The sequence below is a fragment of the Sinohyriopsis cumingii genome, chromosome 9 (assembly GCF_028554795.1).
Source record: "Sinohyriopsis cumingii isolate HCF-2022 chromosome 9, ASM2855479v2, whole genome shotgun sequence".
NCBI classification, from domain to species: Eukaryota; Metazoa; Mollusca; class Bivalvia; order Unionida; family Unionidae; genus Sinohyriopsis; species Sinohyriopsis cumingii.
Genome location: NC_142969.1, coordinates 4,641,894 through 4,664,104, shown reverse-complemented (window position 1 = coordinate 4,664,104; position 22,211 = coordinate 4,641,894). Strand labels below are relative to the sequence as shown.

Below are 22,211 nucleotides of genomic sequence, written 5' to 3'. Positions count from 1 at the left end.
AAAGACGAATTGTGACCACAAGGGTAGCAAGGAAACAAGATTTTAAAAAGGATGATTGTTACTTAACAATATCACAAAAATTCAAGCTCACATAATTAATTTCGTACCAGACCACAAGCTGATAAAGAAACAAAGACTGTAGGCCGGTCTGTTCAAAAAATATTTTGTAAACAACAATTATTGTACTTTTTTTTCATTTAAACTATTAAAATAGTCGAAAAAGTCCGAAATCGCTGTACTTGTATTGCACGTTCATATAAAATGTATTTCACGATATTCCTTCCATTTATATAAAATGTATTTCACGAAATTCCTTCCATTTATCACATGTATATCAGATTTTAAAATTGTACATATTTCTTTTAAGTTACAATAAGTCCACTTAATAATTCTGAATGTTCCTCAGCCGAAGCTTGCGGCTGCCTGGAATTTCGCACGTGAGAAACATATCAGGTATAGTCTAATGTATCTTAGCACCTGAGAATTGGTCACGTGCGAAAGTAATTGGGATTGCTGGATAAATTTAACTAAAATATGTTTTTAAACCGCTCTTTTCTTGTTAGATCACGCGTTTAATTTTTTTCTAAGTGCTGCTTTACACAATTCATTCAATCACCTCTAACCCTAGGCCAGTAAATCAGCCCCTCCTCCTCCGTGATGATATTGATTTTCGGGTTAGGGGATGATATCACCTATTCATTTAAAGCTGCAATTATTTGCAGAAAATTTTGGCTGCACACATCGGTGTATATATTATACACTTACCGGTATTTCTCATCGCTCTGAAGCTACCGTCGGCTGAAGGGTTCTTTTGGTGACATGTACATTATATTTCCGGAGCACATTCTATTTTTGCTGACCTGTAAATCCGCGTGGAATAGCACAACCATTTGTCCTATGGCAATGTTGAATTTCGCGCTATATATGGCTGTTGCCAATTACCGGTAGGTGACTAAAGTGTACGCAGGATTATTCCGGAATTATTTGCATGCAGCAAAAGTGCACATTTTAATGAACAGGTGATATCAGACTCACATATCGTCCATCAGTACCAACACAGATTGGGGGGTGGGGTTGACTTATCGGACTACACCTACCCCTTAACTTCACATGAAGAAAGAACGAAAAAGGATCAAAATAGTATTGATAAACCCTTGGCTGGTACTGTCCTATTCACATCGCGTGGCTCGGGTAAACCATCGTATCATAGTCAACTGTTCTCTTCGGTGATTTTTGCTAGTACAAGGCCTAAAAGTTGGCAGACCAATATATATTGCTATCAATTCTCCGAAGTCGTCACAGTTTCAGCCCACACTCCAGGCAGCTTCATCTTTGTTAGCCATGGTTCCGATATGTTAACTGTAGATTAGTTAACATATTGGATCTTTGGCTAGCGAAGATGCGATAGCTGGTACCCCACTACGAATTGTAAAAACGAAAGATTCAAGTTTTTTGTTAAAAACCTATTTATAGTTGTATAGCTGATTGAGCAGATACTATATGCAGCAGGGCTCCATACTAATGTGCGCAGTGCATCATGGGCAAAAAGTACGCGTCCTTTCACTAAGATGAAAGATGATAGTTATCCAAACTTCATACGTTCTGGTGTTTTCAAAACCGTTTACTTATGGTGGCGCTCTACAGTTTCGTATTTTGCATAGGGTTAGATTTGTAAAGAAAAAGAACTTCCCAGGTTTTCCTCACTGGTTATACTATTTAAAAATAACCTTGTGTGTGTTATGTATTGTTAAAATAACTTTTAATTTTTTTTTTAATTTTTTTTTAAATAGCTTTTTTAGGTGTATGATTGATGGGTTTAATTTGTGTTATAGACTATACAGCTTGGCATTACTTCACTTGTGCATCTGGAAAAACCTTCAAGCTCCGCTTGGTGATTTTCACTTCCTGAAGCTCAGAGATCAATTGCAAAAAAAGAACCCATAATTGGTAATTCGTTCATTGCGCTTTTAAAAGCTGTATTGTTTAGTCTGATAAAATTCATTTTCCCTATTTTGATAACTGCTAAAGATAGTGAACATTAAACTAATTCAGACTAATTTATCGAGTACACGGGAACAATCATTTTGGTTAGCTGTGTGTTTAGATCAGGTACAATTTCCACAATTAAAATATCCAAAGAAATTTCAGCCACAGTATATGAAAGCATCGTAGAAGTATGCTAATATTCTCTACATTGTGCATGCTGCAAATGCAAACAAATTCACCCTAAACCTGTCGCTCTCTCAGAAGTTCATAATGTCTGTAGAGCGCTCCATATAGCAGGGAGTTTTATAATCGGACTGTGGACGACAGGCAAGATTTACTTACCTCCGAAATCGAAGAGCTTGACAAAATGCAAATACATGCACTATCGACAGAACCGGAGATTTGACAACGGAAGTGCTCCAAAAATCAGCAGGAATACATGTTGATTTTAACTTGAAATAAATAAAATTCTCCGTAGAAATGTGCTAACGTGTTTTTTTGCAAAACATAACATTGTTCATGCTCAATGGGGCACATACGCTGTAAAATCTACAGTACAGGAGATTCGTAGTTTTTACACGTTGTCAGGCTCTTTAGTTTCATAGGTCAGTAAATCTTGCATGTAGTCCGCAATCCCATACTGCCTAATAGATGTCATCAGAGGCGTAGCTGGGGGGGGGGGGGGGGGGGGCAGGGGGGTACATATGTCCCCGGGCGCCATGGTATAGGGGCGCCAAAATGAGGCTTACAACGTTACATTATAATAAGTAAACAAGGGTAATATTCAAAAATGTGATTAAACGGGGAGGGGGCTGGGGCGCCAATTTTATAGTTCGTCCCCGGGCGCAAAATATCATAGCTACGCCTCTGGATGTCATCGATTTTGAAAAACTCTGGAACTTATAAAGTTAGTGTTATACATTCACTCCTTCAATCCCCTCACTCACTTCAATGAAAGTTTACAAATTTGAACCAAAATTATCCGATGCATCAAAATTATAGAACCGATTCGTGCTTCTCTTTTTTTTGTTGTTGTGGTGTTGGATTGAAGTATGGTAACAGAGAGATTAAGTGTTAATAATTTTCCAGAGTCTTTCAGGGGCTTCATACTACATCAGTTTGTGAATGGGGTTAAGGTCTCATTCAGGCCTTAAGGCCTCATTCAAGCAAGTTAGATAACACTTGTTTTTGGACAGGCCCGAAGGACAACTCACTTCTAATACAAGACGAGGTCTGATCTAGACTTCGAGGGTCCCTGGAATATGAGCAGGTAAATATTTACAAATCGTAATACTACTCAACTGATAAACATTGATACCATAGGTCAGTTGAAGAACCGCCACGTGTACGCTTGCAAAATGCACAAATAGGAAGTCTCTCCCCACCGCCTTTCAATTTGGGTAATGTGATAACTGTTGAACGTCAGGTTGGCGAAGTAGGAGATTCTTCAATTGCTACAGAAAAATATATAAAATAAATTAAAAATCAATTTCTTCAAACTGATCCATTAAGAAGAAGGTGATGATAACGTCAAACGATGACGACGAGGAGGGCCGGAGGGGGAGGCGGGGTTTTCGGATCCCGCTCCACCCGCTAAACACACACACACACACACATAGTCACTTGCTAGTTGAAATTTGACCATCGTTTTATTCTTGAGCACGTGTATCGGGTATTATGAACACTTTGAGTAAATAGACACGTAGTCTTCTGCTTTAGTGCCATTTCGAGGAAAGTCAGGGACGTTTTGAATTTTGCCCCACCCACCCCTCAACATTCGACCTGATCGGGCCCTGACGATTAAATAAATAAATAAATGGTCCAACATACTGGTCAGAGATTTGTTTGTGTGAACAGTATTGATTCAAGAAAACATTTTCATATATCGTATCTAGATGATGATTCATTAGAAAGCTGGAAGCTTGTTAAAATTCTTTAGCATATTAATGAGTAATTTTAACAATAATCAATTGTCTACCGATTTAAAGTAGATAAATCATATATAAAAATAAAAGTATAGTTGAATATTTCTATTATTGTTTCAAAGAACATTTAATGATTAAAAAAAGATGGGATACATTTGTGTGACTCTGACCCGCATGTTAACTTAAAAATCATTTTGATAATTTATGAAGATTTGCACTGTCATAAATATTTGCGTTTTAATTTCACTGGAATACATCGGATTGCCAGATAATAATGGTTTAATTGTAAGTCGGGTCGGTAATGTGTGGGAACACAATGTCCCACAGTTGTTTTTTTTTTTTTTTTTTTTTTTTTTTACAATCTAACAGACAGTGTTCATCTGTTTCTACATATCCTAAGGTTCAGTACTTATTATCAAAAGCAGGATTTAGGAATAAATCATTATTTAGGATACTGCATTTGGTTCTCAATCGCATCGACCTGATTACCGATAATTTCTGAACCGGAATTCTACATCGAATATGTTGTAAAACAAGATGGCTACCGCAAGCACGGAAGAAAGTCTGAATTTAGACGTAGTTGATGAAATTGTCAATCAAACAACCACACTTTGGGATCCTTGTCTAAGCGTTGACTGGGATAAAGAAAGTTCTACACAGCAGTGTATTCTGAGGATAAAAAGGTGGTTATTTACTCCTTTCTTGAAACACCTGAAACTGAAAGTAGCAACTGGTTATTTACGTAAACTTTTTTTTTTTTAATGACGTTACCCAAAAGGGTAAGGTGGTCGAATTTTGATCATTAGAGTAGTCCCGACCACTGACATATTGCGGGTTTTTGGGCATCAGCAAGTACAACAAACACGTAAAATGGCTTTATTTCTGTGTACACGAATTTGTAAATGAGGTACAAAGGGGCTCGTATCGTTGCTTACAGTTCAATAGTCCTACATGTTAAGACCTTACGCTGATATTTATGTTTTGGGCGTCACTAAAACAAAACCAACATGTGCTATGTCTTATATTGTAGGACTAACAATTGAACTGTCAATCATATATTATAAAATTTATACTATATGTATGTCTGATAATTAAATTTTAAGCAATGATACAAGCTCCTGTGATGAGGTAAGGGTCAATTGCAACACACAGTCATAGTGTATGATGTCACCAGTAGAATAAGTACAGGTATGAAATAAATATTGTGGGTCTGTCTTATCCGTTGTTTCTCAGCTGTCATTAGGAAGTGTGGGATACCAAAGTAGCATGGGGCCAGCAGGACTAGGAGAAATGGTCACTGGTTTTGAGGATATGATAGTCCTACAATGTAAGACGCTTTCCTGATATTTGTGTTTTGGGGTTTGCCCATAAACACAAATATCAGGGGAAGCTTCTTTCATTTGTAGAATGTAAGATATGACTGGCATGTTGTTTTATGCATGATATATGTAATAAAGTATTATTTTCTTAAAAATATGGAAACAAATACTGAAAAGATACATTCGCTTACTTTTCATTTTAAGGTACATTTAATATTAATCAGTTACAAATTACTCAGAAACGATGCTTTAGCTGGAAAATAATACTTCAGTTCTGTTTTCTTATTACATTTTAGCTGATATTTTCCAAAGTTTAATTTCTTTCTTTCCCCTTCATTCCATTTTGTGATATCTCAACCACCTGATCTCTGTTTAAATATGGCTTAGGCCTGTAATAAAATGTATCTAAAAAACTCACAAATTGGTTACTAAGCTAAAACAAAATTTGAATATGTCAGAAGCAAGAGCTAAAAAAATATGCTTATTCCCAGGGCCCCTCTAAATCTAAATTAGGTCCCTCTTCTATCAGTAGCAAGTTGTCTGTAGAGCCTGGCCAAAATAAAAATGGTTACCTAATTTGTTTAAAAGAGACATTGAGCCCATTGACAAACTGCTGCATTTTTTTTTGAAGTTCTTTAAATACATTGGTAAATTATTAATATTCAGTTCCCTGATGGGTCCCATATATAGACCCCTCCATATTGTGAAGTTTGTCTGCCTAATTTTATGAAAAGCTTTACATATACGTTTTATTTTCAATGGGATGCACATGATCCATGAATTAGGAACAGTACTATTTATGTTCTCCCTATTTCATTGGTTACCTGTAATTAGCACTCACCTGTACTGCCTGAATAATATTAAGCTGTTCAATAAGTGATGCATCGCTGGTCAAATGAAGCAATGTTGTTTCTGACAATTAGGCAATGTAAGGGGATTAGTGACTCATAAATGCCCCATATACAAGGTTATTTCACCCTAAAGGAATTGAAATCATATTTTAGTCCATTTAATTAGAAGAGTTGGTAGCTAGTGAATATTTTGATATAGGGCGAGTGTTTTTTTGACACATCCTTAGAACCATAACATCAAATAAATATTAATTACCAGTTTTATTGATTGATATGAAGGAAAAAAAAGATTTGGAATCGATGTTTGTGGAACTTTAGTCAGGATTTGTGATTTTTGAAAAACAATTCTTTTAGCACTAGAATTGATCAGTTAATATGTTTATGTTATTTGTAAAATTTACTTTTTTGGAGGCCAGAATTAGCAGACTAGCCAGCTTGATTTGATTGGGTAAAATTCATTTTTTTTCTCTCCATTATTCATTGTTTCGAAAGGACATTCATGTTTTAGTTTCTTTGCCTAAGATCTCTCATCAGTCATTGATCTGCTTGCATAGTTTTATTAGTCGGATATGCATGCAGACAAAGGAGTAAGAATCTGAGAGTGGTCAGAATGTGGGTCATTTACTGTAATGTTGGATGTGTGAGTAGATATTTATGCCACATAATAGAATCAGACCAGGTATGAGATAAATATCATGTGGGTCTATCACCTGGGTTTCTTTGAAGAGAATTTCCTATTAAGAATCTGTTTTCTTTGATAGCAACTAGTGATTAAAACAAGTGTGAAAATATGCCATATATGATTAAATGTCAACCCACAGCTAATTACTTGTTTAATCAGTCCTTGTATGAAGTCACACGAAAATTCATTTTTCAGTTTTGCAGAAAATGACATGTTGGTCTTGTTACAAAAATTCAACCAGGGTTACTGCTAAGGATAGCATATGAATAGTAAACATGGAAAAATTTTAAAAGCAAGTCAATAAGTACATATAAAACCAGGGTCATGTGACCTTTCCTAACTTAAAAGTTAATGCATACACTTTTTGTTCAGACATTACAGTTGTGTGTCTATCTATCTGTCTGGTATATAAATGCTTTCTAAAATGCTCTTATATATATTTGAAGTTGCTAATCTTTTCCTGTCAAAATATTGTCTAGGAGATAATGATTAATATAATTTTTTTCTTGTTTTAAAGGGATATTATGACCATATACAATGAACCTCCACCAGGAATGTGTATTGTTCCAGATAAAGATGACATCACTAAGGTAAGATACCTAAAACTGTAAATACAGTGGCAATCATCTTAAAAATCCACCCCTTCAGTAGTGGGAAAGGAGCCATATTAGAGGGGTTGCCTTTCTTGAATTGGATCACACAACTACACCCCTTCAGTAGTGGGAAAGGGGCCGTATTAGAGGGGTTGCCTTTCTTGAATTGGATCACACCACTATGACTAAAAAAATTACATATAAAATAAAAAAGAGTGAAAATAAGTTTTAAATATTTAATATTTTTAATTCACATGCATGTTATGGCATCAGTGTGATAAAATTTACATTAATGATGACAAAATAATTATGAATAATCAACAATCACAGTGCAGAGCCATTTGAAAACCCACTAAATTAAATCAGAGTACAAAACATCTGTCTGTAACTATCATATTTCTTCAGTTTCATTTTCCCATTGCTTCAGAATATGTAATTGATTACGTTTATTTGAATCTGTAGGACATCAAATTTCTCAGTTGTGATCAAAGCACTCTCCTTCATTTCATTTAGTTGTAGTTCACACATTTTTTGCTTCTTGCAGCAGTCTATAGCAGACAAACATAACATTTTTCCATTTATGGCAACTAAACATCATGCTGACTTGGGATGAGCTGTACTGTCTTTCACAGCTGGTGGCTTTTGTCTTCTTTATAATTATCGCTGGCAGGGTTTTCAATAGACGCGTACCCTTGGGTTTTAAATTTTGGAATTCAGATATAGCCCATTTTTGATGTGCAGAAGTTCCAACTTGTGTGTCTTTCTGTGAGACATAGATTTGGCTGGAGCATCAGTCTTAATTACCCTTGATTCACCTCCTGCTTAGTTTCTTACTAAGAGTGCACTGTCCATAAAAATTTACTGTAGGAGACATTTATTGACATCTGCTCGACAACAGTTTACACATTGACAGACAATAATATTGCAGAGATGGAAGAGAATATGAACTGGGTGGAGCTAACAGTTCACTGATATCACACTTAGGTGGAACTGAATTAGGTTGGATTGTTTCAAGATTACATTTGAAGTTTTTAGTAGAGAAATAGGAAACAATTAAAAATGAATGGACTGCCTTTTGATCAAGTATTAGCATTGGTATGTTTGGACATTAAATTGTAAAATCAGCTGGTCAGAACTGGAGTGACGGCTTGCGAAGTTGGTTGTCATGGTCACCAACAGGAATTGTTTTATTGGCTATTAATTTGCTTCATTTGGCGGAATGTTTAAAATTTTTGAATTATTTATGACTTCACTAGATTAATTTCTCATAAAATATCGGTGTTTGATTACACTTTAGATTGTAATCAATTTGACAAAACAGGAATATATGGATTCTTGTGATGCCAGTTTTCCTCATGGGATTGCATTTTATTGGCGAATAATTTTGCTTCAATTGGCAGAATGTTTAAAATTTTGGAATTATTTATGACTTCACTAGATTAATTTCTCATAAAATATCGGTGTTTGATTACACTTTAGATTGTAATCAGTTTGACAAAACGGGAATATATGGATTCTTGTGATGCCAGTTTTCCTCATGGGATTGCATTTTATTGGCGAATAATTTTGCTTCAGTTAGCAAAACGTTTAAAATCTCTAGCATTTTAATTAATGGATCATTCAGAAACAATTGAATGGACAAAACACTCTGTGCATACATCTGAACTTTAAAATCATGATGGCAGGTACAAGTACAAGAAGTATGTTTTCTTTTCTGTCTTTATCTCTGGAACAGCCTGCTGGTGATCAATTTTCTGATCCTCAGACTCCAAAGAAACAGATACTGTCAGATTTGAGGAGAAGGAGAGTCAGTTTCCAAATTTTGTTAGAAAATGTAAGGATGAGTGGATATGTGAACTGACTATCCTGTGATGTGCATCCTTGATATTTGAATAATTTATAAGTTGTATGGGTATATTTTTGTATATAAAATGAAAGAGCGAGTTGAAAATATAACAAAGTATAAAATAATCATCTGTTTCATATAAAAAATATACACACATTAACACATAGAAAGAGAAAAACCATTACAAAAATCAGTTTTTATGTTTCTTAAAAAATACTGGAGAAATATTTCTCAATATTCAGCATGAGACAAAAAACTTAAATATCATCTATTTCCACCAATAATGAGAAATCACAGCTATGGGCTGCTCATGACTGTCCCAAAAATTTGACTCTTGAGATTTTCATTTTGATTCTTGAGAATTTCATTTTGACTCTTGAGATTTTGGGGTCAAGGGTCAACTGGCTCTTTATTTTGGAAATCCATTGAGAACCCTGACTGGTAGCTGATACTTATCAAAGTCACATGATAACCGATGTTCAGCATTAAGGATAATCTGATTACTTGCCTCTTTGTGTGGAAAGTCAGGTTCTTTCTTGGCATTTTGAAACAATTTTCAGTATCTTTGTGTTGAATTTAGAAATCAAAAATGTTTGTAATTTTCTTCAGGGAAACTCAAGATAGAGGTAAATTTGAAATTTGTTGCACTAATATGCAGGCTACATTAGTAGGGTGCTGTCCAAGAGTAGATTTGAGCATAAACTTGTCAGCAGACATCTAGTGGTTGCTGGTGAGGCGGGCAGTTCAAAATGGGAGTGATGTATTTGTATAGTTACAGTGGTTGATTTGGCCTGACAGGGATTTTTCCATGATGGGAATTTATTAGTGAAGGGGAATTATCTTTGAAATTTTATGTCCAGAGTCTGATGTCACCTATTTGTTTAATTGGGTAATTTATACAGACAAACTTGCCTGCAGCATTTCTTGCTGCTTTTAGGTTACATTTATCTTAAGGGCATTTTCAGTGATATGTACAAAATATTTCCAGATCAAATTCTGTGTTTGACAACTTAAATCTGTGTGGAATAACACAACTCTACCTCATGTGACTATTTCTAAATTCATGGCTACATATTACTGTTCCATTAAATGTAGCAACTAATCCATTGCAACTTCCACACATTCACTTGTAACTTTCTGTTTATAAATTCCAGGGATGCTTAATTCCAGTCAAATAATTATTGCAACAGAAACTTTGAAATGAGTGAATGAGCAGTGATAAATACAGTTAAGTTTATAAAAGGTACACTGATGTTTTCCAGACACAGCTGTCTGCATCAATTACAAAACTTAATGAACAGGTGACATAAGATCCTAAACTGTCAGTCAGTATCAGGAAATGGGGGTGGGGGTCTGTTTTATCCTATTCCAGCAACACACTGCTGGAACTCATTTTTTCTCAGACCTAATTTTATGAGCAGCTGTACTTCAGATACCATAGCTTGATCTTTGGAGTGTAATATCTGATACTGTCGTTGGTTACAAGTCATTGGATAAGGATCCCATTCTTTAATTCCATCATTGGCAGCGTCCGATTCTGAAACCAAGTCCCTAATGATGTATGCATATATCTGAATCAGCTGGACAGCTGGACAGCATTATCCACCTCAAGAAAGATTTGTCATTTTATGCAGAATTTAATAACGTTTTATAAATTTGATATTTTATATAAATATCTTTTGTTATCTACTTCTTCTGTTTTCATTTTATAAATAGTTTTACTAAAGGCTGATGTTCATTTAGCATTGACTCATTGACTACTTTTTGTCTTCTAATAAGATGAAATGTAGGACCAGTTGTTTATGAACAAGACAAGAGGCATTTACAAGTCCTGACTCCTTGGGTGTGCAGGATTTTTTGGCAAGTTTCAGACTGCTTGGCATTGGGTTAAACTAAAACGGAATCAGCGATAATCTTACAGGTGTAGATTGAACCAAGGAGATGGATTAGAATTCTTGAACTTAGTTTGTATATGTACAGGCCACTTCAGTACCCCGAGTGGCCAAGTGGTCTAATTTTGTATATCTACAGGCCACTTCGGTACCCCAAATGGGCAAGTGGTCTAATTTTGTATATCTACAGGCCACTTCTGTAATATCCTAAAGCTTTAATGCATATGTAAATTAACAATTAGGCCTTTTATTTAAAAAATTTCAGTTAGTGTTGACATCTCAGTCAATGAACTGTATGATCAGTTGTATCTCAAAGATTACAGCACCATTACCTTTACTGGGTCACTGTGAACTATATTTTGTTCATGAATGGCTCAGTTTAGACTTTAGGAAAGTTCACTGCTAGCAACATTTATGATAACTTATTAAAACTGTCAAAGCGATACAACTCTTTAATTTTGTTACTTTGACTTATATGCTGTATATTTTCAGTGTGTTAACGAAGTATTCATTGTTAGCGAAAGAGGTAAGAGGATGTCTTTTGAATATATTTGTTTTCTTGTGCCTTAGTGATTTTCTTTGCAACAGGTCCTACCTCATGAATGGATACATAGAATTTAGAAATCATAGAAATTTGTCCATTGAAGAATTTTGCATAGAAAGTTGTTAATGAGTCAAATATTGCTGTTATTACAATAATGTCTTTTTTCACCAGATTCATGCTTTGATTACGGGACCATTTGACACGCCATATGAGGGAGGATTTTTCTACTTCCTGATTCGCTGTCCACCAGACTACCCCATAAGACCACCACGGGTCAAGCTGTTAACAACGGGATCAGGCCGAGTCAGGTTCAACCCAAACTTGTACAAAAATGGAAAAGTTTGTCTGAGTATAATTGGGTAAGTTATGGACAACTGATTGTGCAAAGCATTTCTGCATGTATCAAAGTAGTATGGTCAATACACTGGAAGCTGTGTATAACAGATTTCTGGCATCATCATAATAAAATGTTTGTATTAAAAATGATATAAATTATTGTAAACTTCAGACCCACTCTAAATTAATTAAAACTGCAGCTTCATAATAGGGTTACTGACAGCATTATTGTTTTTATATTTGCAAGCTTTCATGATGCAGTTTAAAGTAACTCTAAAGTTCTGATAAAACAGTTACCTCTTGCATTTAACAAATGGCATATTAAATCCTTGGTACAGTTACCTCTTGCATTTAACAAATGGCATATTAAATCCTTGGTACAGTTACCTCGTGCATTTAACAGATGGCATATTAAATCCTTGGTACACTTACCTCTTGCATTTAACAAATGGCTTATTAAATCCTTGGTACCCTTACCTCTTGCATTTAACAAATGGCATATTAAATCCTTGGTACACTTACCTCTTGCATTTAACAAATGGCATATTAAATCCTTGGTACACTTACCTCTTGCATTTAACAAATGGCATATTAAATCCTTGGTACACTTACCTCTTGCATTTAACAAATGGCATATTAAATCCTTGGTACACTTACCTCTTGCATTTAACAAATGGCTTATTAAATCCTTGGTACACTTATCTCTTGCATTTAACAAATGGCATATTAAATCCTTGGTACACTTACCTCTTGCATTTAACAAATGGCATATTAAATCCTTGGTACATTTACCTCTTGCATTTAACAAATGGCATATTAAATCCTTGGTACACTTACCTCTTGCATTTAACAAATGGCTTATTAAATCCTTGGTACACTTACCTCTTGCATTTAACAAATGGCATATTAAATCCTTGGTACACTTACCTCTTGCATTCAACAAATGGCTTATTAAATCCTTGGTACAGTTACCTCTTGCATTTAACAAATGGCTTATTAAATCCTTGGTACAGTTACCTCTTGCATTTAACAACTGGCATATTAAATCCTTGGTACAGTTACCTCTTGCATTTAACAAATGGCATATTAAATCCTTGGTACACTTACCTCTTGCATTTAACAAATGGCATATTAAATCCTTGGTACACTTACCTCTTGCATTTAACAAATGGCATATTAAATCCTTGGTACAGTTACCTCTTGCATTTAACAAATGGCATATTAAATCCTTGGTACAGTTACCTCTTGCATTCAACAAATGGCATATTAAATCCTTGGTACACTTACCTCTTGCATTCAACAAATGGCATATTAAATCCTTGGTACACTTACCTCTTGAGTTTAACAAATGGCATATTAAATCCTTGGTACAGTTACCTCTTGCATTCAACAAATGGCTTATTAAATCCTTGGTACAGTTACCTCTTGCATTTAACAAATGGCTTATTAAATCCTTGGTACAGTTACCTCTTGCATTTAACAAATGGCATATTAAATCCTTGGTACAGTTACCTCTTGCATTCAACAAACGGCATATTAAATCCTTGGTACAGTTACCTCTTGCATTTAACAAATGGCATATTAAATCCTTGGTACACTTACCTCTTGCATTTAACAAATGGCATATTAAATCCTTGGTACACTTACCTCTTGCATTTAACAAATGGCATATTAAATCCTTGGTACAGTTACCTCTTGCATTTAACAAATGGCATATTAAATCGTTGGTACAGTTACCTCTTGCATTTAACAACTGGCTTATTAAATCCTTGGTACACTTACCTCTTGCATTTAACAAATGGCATATTAAATCCTTGGTACACTTACCTCTTGCATTCAACAAGTGGCATATTAAATCCATGGTACAGTTACCTCTTGCATTTAACAAATGGCTTATTAAATCCTTGGTACAGTTACCTATTGCATTTAACAAATGGCATATTAAAGCCTTGGTACAGTTACCTCTTGCATTTAACAAACGGCATATTAAATCCTTGGTACAGTTACCTCTTGCATTTAACAAATGGCATATTAAATCCTTGGTACAGTTACCTCTTGCATTCAACAAATGGCATATTAAATCCTTGGTACAGTTACCTCTTGCATTTAACAAATGGCATATTAAATCCTTGGTGCTTTTTTCATTTCTTTCTGTATCAGATAATGATGCTAAGCATGCTATACAAGAATTTGGCAATTTATTGAAGACTTAAGTATCATGTCAACAAAGAAATTTTGTTTTATCTCTAATTTAGATTACACTTACTGTTCTCTTATCTTGTTGATTAGGACCTGGTCAGGACCCGCGTGGAGTCCAGCTCAAAGTCTTTCCAGTGTTCTCATTTCTATCCAGTCCCTGATGAATGAGAAACCATATCACAATGAACCCGGCTTTGAGACAGTAAGTTAACAGTATGATGGCTATGGTAACTCTGAGTTAGATGGTTTTTACCTTTGTACGTCCAGTCATAAATGTGCATGGGCCAGAAGTCCAGTCATAAATGTGCATGGGCCAAAAGTCCAGTCATAAATATGCATGGGCCAGAAGTCCAGGCATAAATATGCATGGGCCAGAAGTCCAGGCATAAATATGCATGGGCCAGAAGTCCAGGCATAAATATGCATGGGCCAGAAGTCCAGGCATAAATATGCATGGGCCAGATGTCCAGGTATAAATATGCATGGGCCAGAAGTCCAGGTATAAATATACATGGGCCAGAAGTCCAGTCATAAATAAGCATGGGCCAGAAGTCCAGTCATAAATAAGCATGGGCCAGAAGTCCAGTCATAAATATGCATGGGCCAAATGTCCAGTCATAAATATGCATGGGCCAGAAGTCCATTCATAAATATGCATGGGCCAAATGTCCAGTCATAAATAAGCAAAAGCCAGACAGTTTTAAGACTAGTCCTGAATCTGGGTTCTCAGGTAAATTATAATCTGCATAAAAATATATATTTTTTATGATGGGAATAAGAAATTTCCAAATTCCAAGTCCTCACTATGCAGGTTTCTATTTTTGTCTTAACTTTTCTTTCATTTTGATTGTAGAATGATTAGGTGAAGTCATATAAGCCAGACCTTATTAGATAAGGAGATTAATTGTTCATTGTTACTGTCTTATAATAGCTTTGATCAGCAGGAAAATTACCTCCTTTTTAAAAAGCAGCATTCATCATGGGACTTAAAATTGTTGGGATCCATAAATAATCAATTATGGTATAAGCAAGGGGTGATATGGGATACCCACAATTTGGTTAACAGTTTTTTTTGGGGAGTGGGGGTGGCAGGTAGCTAGCAACATTTGTTGATACATGAAAACTGTAATCTTCAATTCAAATATTTATCTAACATTCATGGACATTAGATCTTAACAAACCAAATAAAGGAATTAAATTGATGATCAGCTTTTTATATCAATTAAGTTGAAATCCATTGCACACAGATTTGTAAATGGGCAGAGTTTGAGTTACATCCCTTTCAAGATCACAGCACAGATATCCATTGTAAGCAAACACAAATGATTTAAAATTTCATATCTAGATTTAAAATCATAAAAAAGCATGTTTGCACTGGTTTAGTACGGTGATTTTTAATGTCGGCATAAGGTCATTATAAACAACACTTGGAATGACTGAATACAACTCTGTTTTATGTGTCATCATCCATAGCACAAGGGATGACTGAATACAGGGCATCATCAAAATCACATGGGATGACTGAGTACAGGGCATCATCAAAATCATGTGGAATGACTGAGTACAACTCTATGTTTTATGTGTCATCATCCATAGCACATGGAATGACTGAGTACAGGGCATCATCAAAATCACATGGGATGACTGAGTACAGGGCATCATCAAAATCACATGGGATGACTGAGTACAACTCTGTTTTATGTGTCATCATCCATAGCACATGGAATGACTGAGTACAGGGCATCATCAAAATCACATGGGATGACTGAGTACAGGGCATCATCAAAATCACATGGGATGACTGAGTACAGGGCATCATCAAAATCATGTGGAATGACTGAGTACAACTCTATGTTTTATGTGTCATCATCCATAGCACAAGGGATGACTGAATACAGGGCATCATCAAAATCACATGGGATGACTGAGTACAGGGCATCATCAAAATCATGTGGAATGACTGAGTACAACTCTATGTTTTATGTGTCATCATCCATAGCACATGGAATGACTGAATACAGGGCATCATCAAAATCACATGGGATGACTGAGTACAGGGCATCATCAAAATCACATGGGATGACTGAGTACAACTCTGTTTTATGTGTCATCATCCATAGTACATGGAATGACTGAGTACAGGGCATCATCAAAATCACATGGTATGACTGAGTACAGGGCATCATCAAAATCACATGGGATGACTGAGTACAGGGCATCATCAAAATCACATGGGATGACTGAGTACAGGGCATCATCAGAATCATGTGGAATGACTGAATACATCCCCATGTTTTATGTGCTAATAAATATAATTGACACATCCCTGTTGCTCAGTGTCAAAACACTGCATCCAGATAGAACAAAAATATTGATCCTAAAAAAATAAAATAAAAAAATATCAGATTTAATTGCATCTCATGAGAACTTGCAAGGTATTTTTGAATATGTCAGAGCACATTTTGACTAATAATCCACAGATTAGACAAAGGAACAACTTTTAAAAAGAAATTTGGCTAATGCTACCTCCAACTATTACTGTGATGATGACACCTTTGATTGATGCCAAAATAAACATTACTGGAAATATTACTTATCACTGATCCATGAGTAAAGCCAGTAAGTTGTCTTTGTGATTGTCTTCAATTAATTCTGTATACAATTGTTGCTCAAACAATAGCCAACATGTGTTTCTTCTTTAACTGCATAAACAACCAAGCAGCAGACAATGCGGTTGTTGATAAAAGATTCTCACAATTTAATAAACATCGAAAAACCAAAGCTGCCAACGTGTTCACTGGGCTTGTCTGCATTATTAGACACAATCAGTTGACCAGTAAATAATGTCCGCTTTATTAGCTGGAAATTGAAAGGGTATGAAATTGTACATGCGTTCAGCCTAATTTTCTTAATAAAAGTAACTCATGACCATTGCAGGCCTACATGCGTTCAGCCTATTTTTTTAATAAAAGTAACTCATGACCATTGCAGGCCTACATGCATTCAGCCTATTTTTTAATAAAAGTAACTCATGACCATTGCAGGCCTACATGCATTCAGCCTATTTTTTTAATAAAAGTAACTCATGACCATTGCAGGCCTACATGCGTTCAGCCTATTTTTTAATAAAAGTAACTCATGACCATTGCAGGCCTACATGCGTTCAGCCTATTTTTTAATAAAAGTAACTCATGACCATTGCAGGCCTACATGCGTTCAGCCTATTTTTTAATAAAAGTAACTCATGACCATTGCAGGCCTACATGCATTCAGCCTATTTTTTAATAAAAGTAACTCATGACCAATGCAGGCCTACATGCATTCAGCCTATTTTTTAAATAAAAGTAACTCATGACCATTGCAGGCCTACATGCGTCCAGCCTATTTTTTAATAAAAGTAACTCATGACCATTGCAGGCCTACATGCGTTCAGCCTACTTTTTAATAAAAGTAACTCATGACCATTGCAGGCCTACATGCGTTCAGCCTATTTTTTTAATAAAAGTAACTCATGACCATTGCAGGCCTACATGCATTCAGCCTATTTTTTTAATAAAAGTAACTCGTGACCATTGCAGGCCTACATGCATTCAGCCTATTTTTTAATAAAAGTAACTCATGACCATTGCAGGCCTACATGCATTCAGCCTATTTTTTTAATAAAGGTAACTCATGACCATTGCAGGCCTACATGCATTCAGCCTATTTTTTTAATAAAAGTAACTCATGACCATTGCAGGCCTACATGCATTCAGCCTATTTTTTTAATAAAAGTAACTCATGACCATTGCAGGCCTACATGACGTTCAGCCTATTTTTTTAAATAAAAGTAACTCATGACCATTGCAGGCCTACATGCATTCAGCCTATTTTTTTATAAAAGTAACTCATGACCATTGCAGGCCTACATGCATTCAGCCTATTTTTTTAATAAAAGTAACTCATGACCATTGCAGGCCTACATGCATTCAGCCTATTTTTTAATAAAAGTAACTCATGACCATTGCAGGCCTACATGCATTCAGCCTATTTTTTTAATAAAAGTAACTCATGACCATTGCAGGCCTACATGCATTCAGCCTATTTTTTAATAAAAGTAACTCATGACCATTGCAGGCCTACATGCGTTCAGCCTATTTTTTTAATAAAAGTAACTCATGACCATTGCAGGCCTACATGCGTTCAGCCTATTTTTTAATAAAAGTAACTCATGACCATTGCAGGCCTACATGCGTTCAGCCTATTTTCTTAATAAAAGTAACTCATGACCATTGCAGGCCTACATGCATTCAGCCTATTTTTTAATAAAAGTAACTCATGACCATTGCAGGCCTACATGCATTCAGCCTATTTTTTTAAAAAAAGTAACTCATGACCATTGCAGGCCTACATGCATTCAGCCTATTTTTTTAAAAAAAGTAACTCATGACCATTGCAGGCCTACATGCGTTCAGCCTATTTTTTTAAATAAAAGTAACTCATGACAATTGCAGGCCTACATGCATTCAGCCTATTTTTTAAATAAAAGTAACTCATGACCATTGCAGACCTACATGCGTTCAGCCTATTTTTTTAATAAAAGTAACTCATGACCATTGCAGGCCTACATGCATTCAGCCTATTTTTTAAATAAAAGTAACTCATGACCATTGCAGGCCTACATGCGTTCAACCTATTTTTTTTAATAAAAATAACTCATGACCATTGCAGGCCTACATGTATTCAGCCTATTTTTTAATAAAAGTAACTCATGACCATTGCAGGCCTACATGGATTCAGCCTATTTTTTTAATAAAAGTAACTCATGACCATTGCAGGCCTACATGCGTTCAGCCTATTTTTTAATAAAAGTAACTCATGACCATTGCAGGCCTACATGCATTCAGCCTATTTTTTTTAATAAAAGTAACTCATGACCATTGCAGGCCTACATGCGTTCAGCCTAATTTTTTTGGATAAAAGTAACTCATGACCATTGCAGGCCTACATGCATTCATCCTATTTTTTAATAAAAGTAACTCATGACCATTGCAGGCCTACATGCATTCAGCCTATTTTTTAGTAAAAGTAACTCATGACCATTGCAGGCCTACATGCATTCAGCCTTTTTTTTTAATAAAAGTAACTCATGACCATTGCAGGCCTACATGCATTCAGCCTATTTTTTTAATAAAAGTAACTCATGACCATTGCAGGCCTACATGCATTCAGCCTATTTTTTTTATAAAAGTAACTCATGACCATTGCAGGCCTACATACATTCAGCCTATTTTTTAATAAAAGTAACTCATGACCATTGCAGGCCTACATGCATTCAGCCTATTTTTTTAATAAAAGTAACTCATGACCATTGCAGGCCTACATGCATTCAGCCTATTTTTTTAATAAAAGTAACTCATGACCATTGCAGGCCTACATGCATTCAGCCTATTTTTTTAATAAAAGTAACTCATGACCATTGCAGGCCTACATGCATTCAGCCTATTTTTTAATAAAAGTAACTCATGACCATTGCAGGCCTACATGCATTCAGCCTATTTTTTTTAATGAAAGTAACTCATGACCATTGCAGGCCTACATGCATTCAGCCTATTTTTTAATAAAAGTAACTCATGACCATTGCAGGCCTACATGCATTCAGCCTGTTTTTAATAAAAGTAACTCATGACCATTGCAGGCCTACATGCGTTCAGCCTAATTTTTTAATAAAAGTAACTCATGACCATTGCAGGCCTACATGCATTCAGCCTATTTTTTTAATAAAAGTAACTCATGACCATTGCAGGCCTACATGCGTTCAGCCTATTATTTAATAAAAGTAACTCATGACCATTGCAGGCCTACATGCGTTCAGCCTATTTTTTAATAAAAGTAACTCATGACCATTGCAGGCCTACATGCGTTCAGCCTAATTTTTTAATAAAAGTAACTCATGACCATTGCAGGCCTACATGCATTCATCCTATTTTTTATAACAATATTTTACCATTATGGAAAAGCAAGTTCACAAATGCAAGTCGTTCTCTGCACTTTGCAAAAATGATTGGTATAGTAGTTTTCAAACATTTCTTTCAATATTCACAAAATCTGAAGTAGAAGTTAAATGTACGCTGGAAGCATCTGTTGATTATTAATTATTCTTGCCTTAGTCGTTTAAACAAATAGGCGTACAAGCATTAATTGTTGGAAATTTACAGTGGATAAATGTACACAGAAACACATCTGAGAAAAGTTTACTAGTATGAAACTTGTACAGACACCGTTCATAGATGTAATGAACCATGCACTTGCTTTGTCTTTCTTAACCTAATTTTGCTGTTAATTTTTCCCATTGAATTCAGAGACATAATGACAAATGTATTGGATAGTTTAAATATGTATGCAATTTTTGCAATGGAAATACATGTGTTATGGATTAATTGCAAGCCTCGACTGTATGATATCAAACGGCAAGTTAATGGTGTTAATACTCTGTTCATGCTATATGTTAGATGTTGAATTGAGACACAATGATCTAGGACAAAATTATTGAATATTGTAAATCTGTGTGCAATTTTTGAATGGAATTACATGTATTATGGATGAACTGCATGCCACTACGGCATGATAGTAAAAGGTGTTGATACCCTATTCATCACATACATTAGACATGAACACACGTATATGTGCCAATAAGTTGTTCTCTGAAAAAAGTAAAATACTATAAAAACCTGCATTAACGCGACCCCACTATTAATGTGATCCAATTTTTTGGACCCCAATTATCCCCTTATAGTGGGGTTCCACTGTATTATATACCTACATGATAAAGTTTTGGTGCAACCAGTGTGATCAGATGTAACCACATATATATATACTGTAAAGTTTGAACTGACCGGTTTGATGAAATGGTGACCTGATTTACCTTACAGCTTTACATGCCATTTATGTAAAATTTGTTGACTTCCTTTTTAATATGGGATGTGGTTCATCATTACAGTTTCCATTTCAGGAACGTAATGCAGGTGATGCCCAGCGTTACAATGATATTATCCAGCATGAGAGCTTGCGAGTTGCAGTATGTGATATGCTGGAGGGTAACTGCTCATGTCCCAGTGCACTGAGGTATGCATGTGGTGATGGATGTTTGCAATAACCTTGCTATATTTAGCTGACATAGTGTTGCATGGTGAGTGGGGGATTGTTGGTGCGTATACAAGTACTTGATTGGGTGAGTGCTTCACCATTCGCTTGTGTTGTTGAACCAGTAAAGTGAAGAAGAGAAATTCCATAGGAACAGACTCTTGCAGATTTGACTTATAAATTGATTGACAGATTTCAGTAGATGATATACCTGGTTGTTGTTCAGAGGTATATAGCATTCAGTTCAAAGTTGGATGACAGATTTCATTGGATGATATACCTGGTTGTTGTTCAAAGGTAGATAGCATTCAGTTCACAGTTGGTTGACAGATTTCATTGGATGATATACCTGGTTGTTGTTCAAAGGTAGATAGCATTCAGTTCTAAGTTGAATGACAGATTTCATTGGATGATATACCTGGTTGTTGTTCAAAGGTAGATAGCATTCAGTTCAAAGTTGGATGACAGATTTTATTGGATGATATACCTGGTTGTTGTTCAGAGGTAGATAGCATTCAGTTCAAAGTTGGATGACAGATTTCATTGGATGATATACCTGGTTGTTGTTCAGAGGTAGATAGCATTCAGTTCAAAGTTGAACGACATATTTCATTGGATGATATACCTGGTTGTTGTTCAGAGGTAGATAGCATTCAGTTCAAAGTTGGTTGACAGATTTCATTGGATGATATACCTGGTTGTTGTTCAAAGGTAGATAGCATTCAGTTCTAAGTTGAATGACAGATTTCGTTGGATGATATACCTGGTTGTTGTTCAAAGGTAGATAGCATTCAGTTCAAAGTTGGATGACAGATTTTATTGGATGATATACCTGGTTGTTGTTCAGAGGTAGATAGCATTCAGTTCAAAGTTGGATGACAGATTTCATTGGATGATATACCTGGTTGTTGTTCAG

At 35.5% G+C, this 22,211-nt stretch overlaps 1 protein-coding gene across 2 annotated transcripts in view; it reads left to right on the top strand.

The window, feature by feature from the left end:
* The first annotated feature begins 4,116 nt into the window (after positions 1-4,116).
* The window catches only part of LOC149791196 (ubiquitin-conjugating enzyme E2 Z-like), a 37,647-nt gene continuing 19,552 nt past the window's right edge, over positions 4,117-22,211 (top strand). Inside the window, exons 1-5 of one of the 2 annotated variants that reach the window (XM_089969650.1) lie at positions 4,117-4,594; positions 7,281-7,353; positions 11,810-11,997; positions 14,264-14,375; positions 21,165-21,277. In XM_089969650.1, the coding sequence (XP_089825776.1) occupies positions 4,449-4,594; positions 7,281-7,353; positions 11,810-11,997; positions 14,264-14,375; positions 21,165-21,277 (632 nt within the window). In that variant the 5' untranslated portion in view covers positions 4,117-4,448. Of the gene's footprint in view, positions 4,595-4,668; positions 4,777-7,280; positions 7,354-11,809; positions 11,998-14,263; positions 14,376-21,164; positions 21,278-22,211 lie in introns of those variants that run through there. The other variant, XM_089969651.1, reaches the window with a different exon arrangement.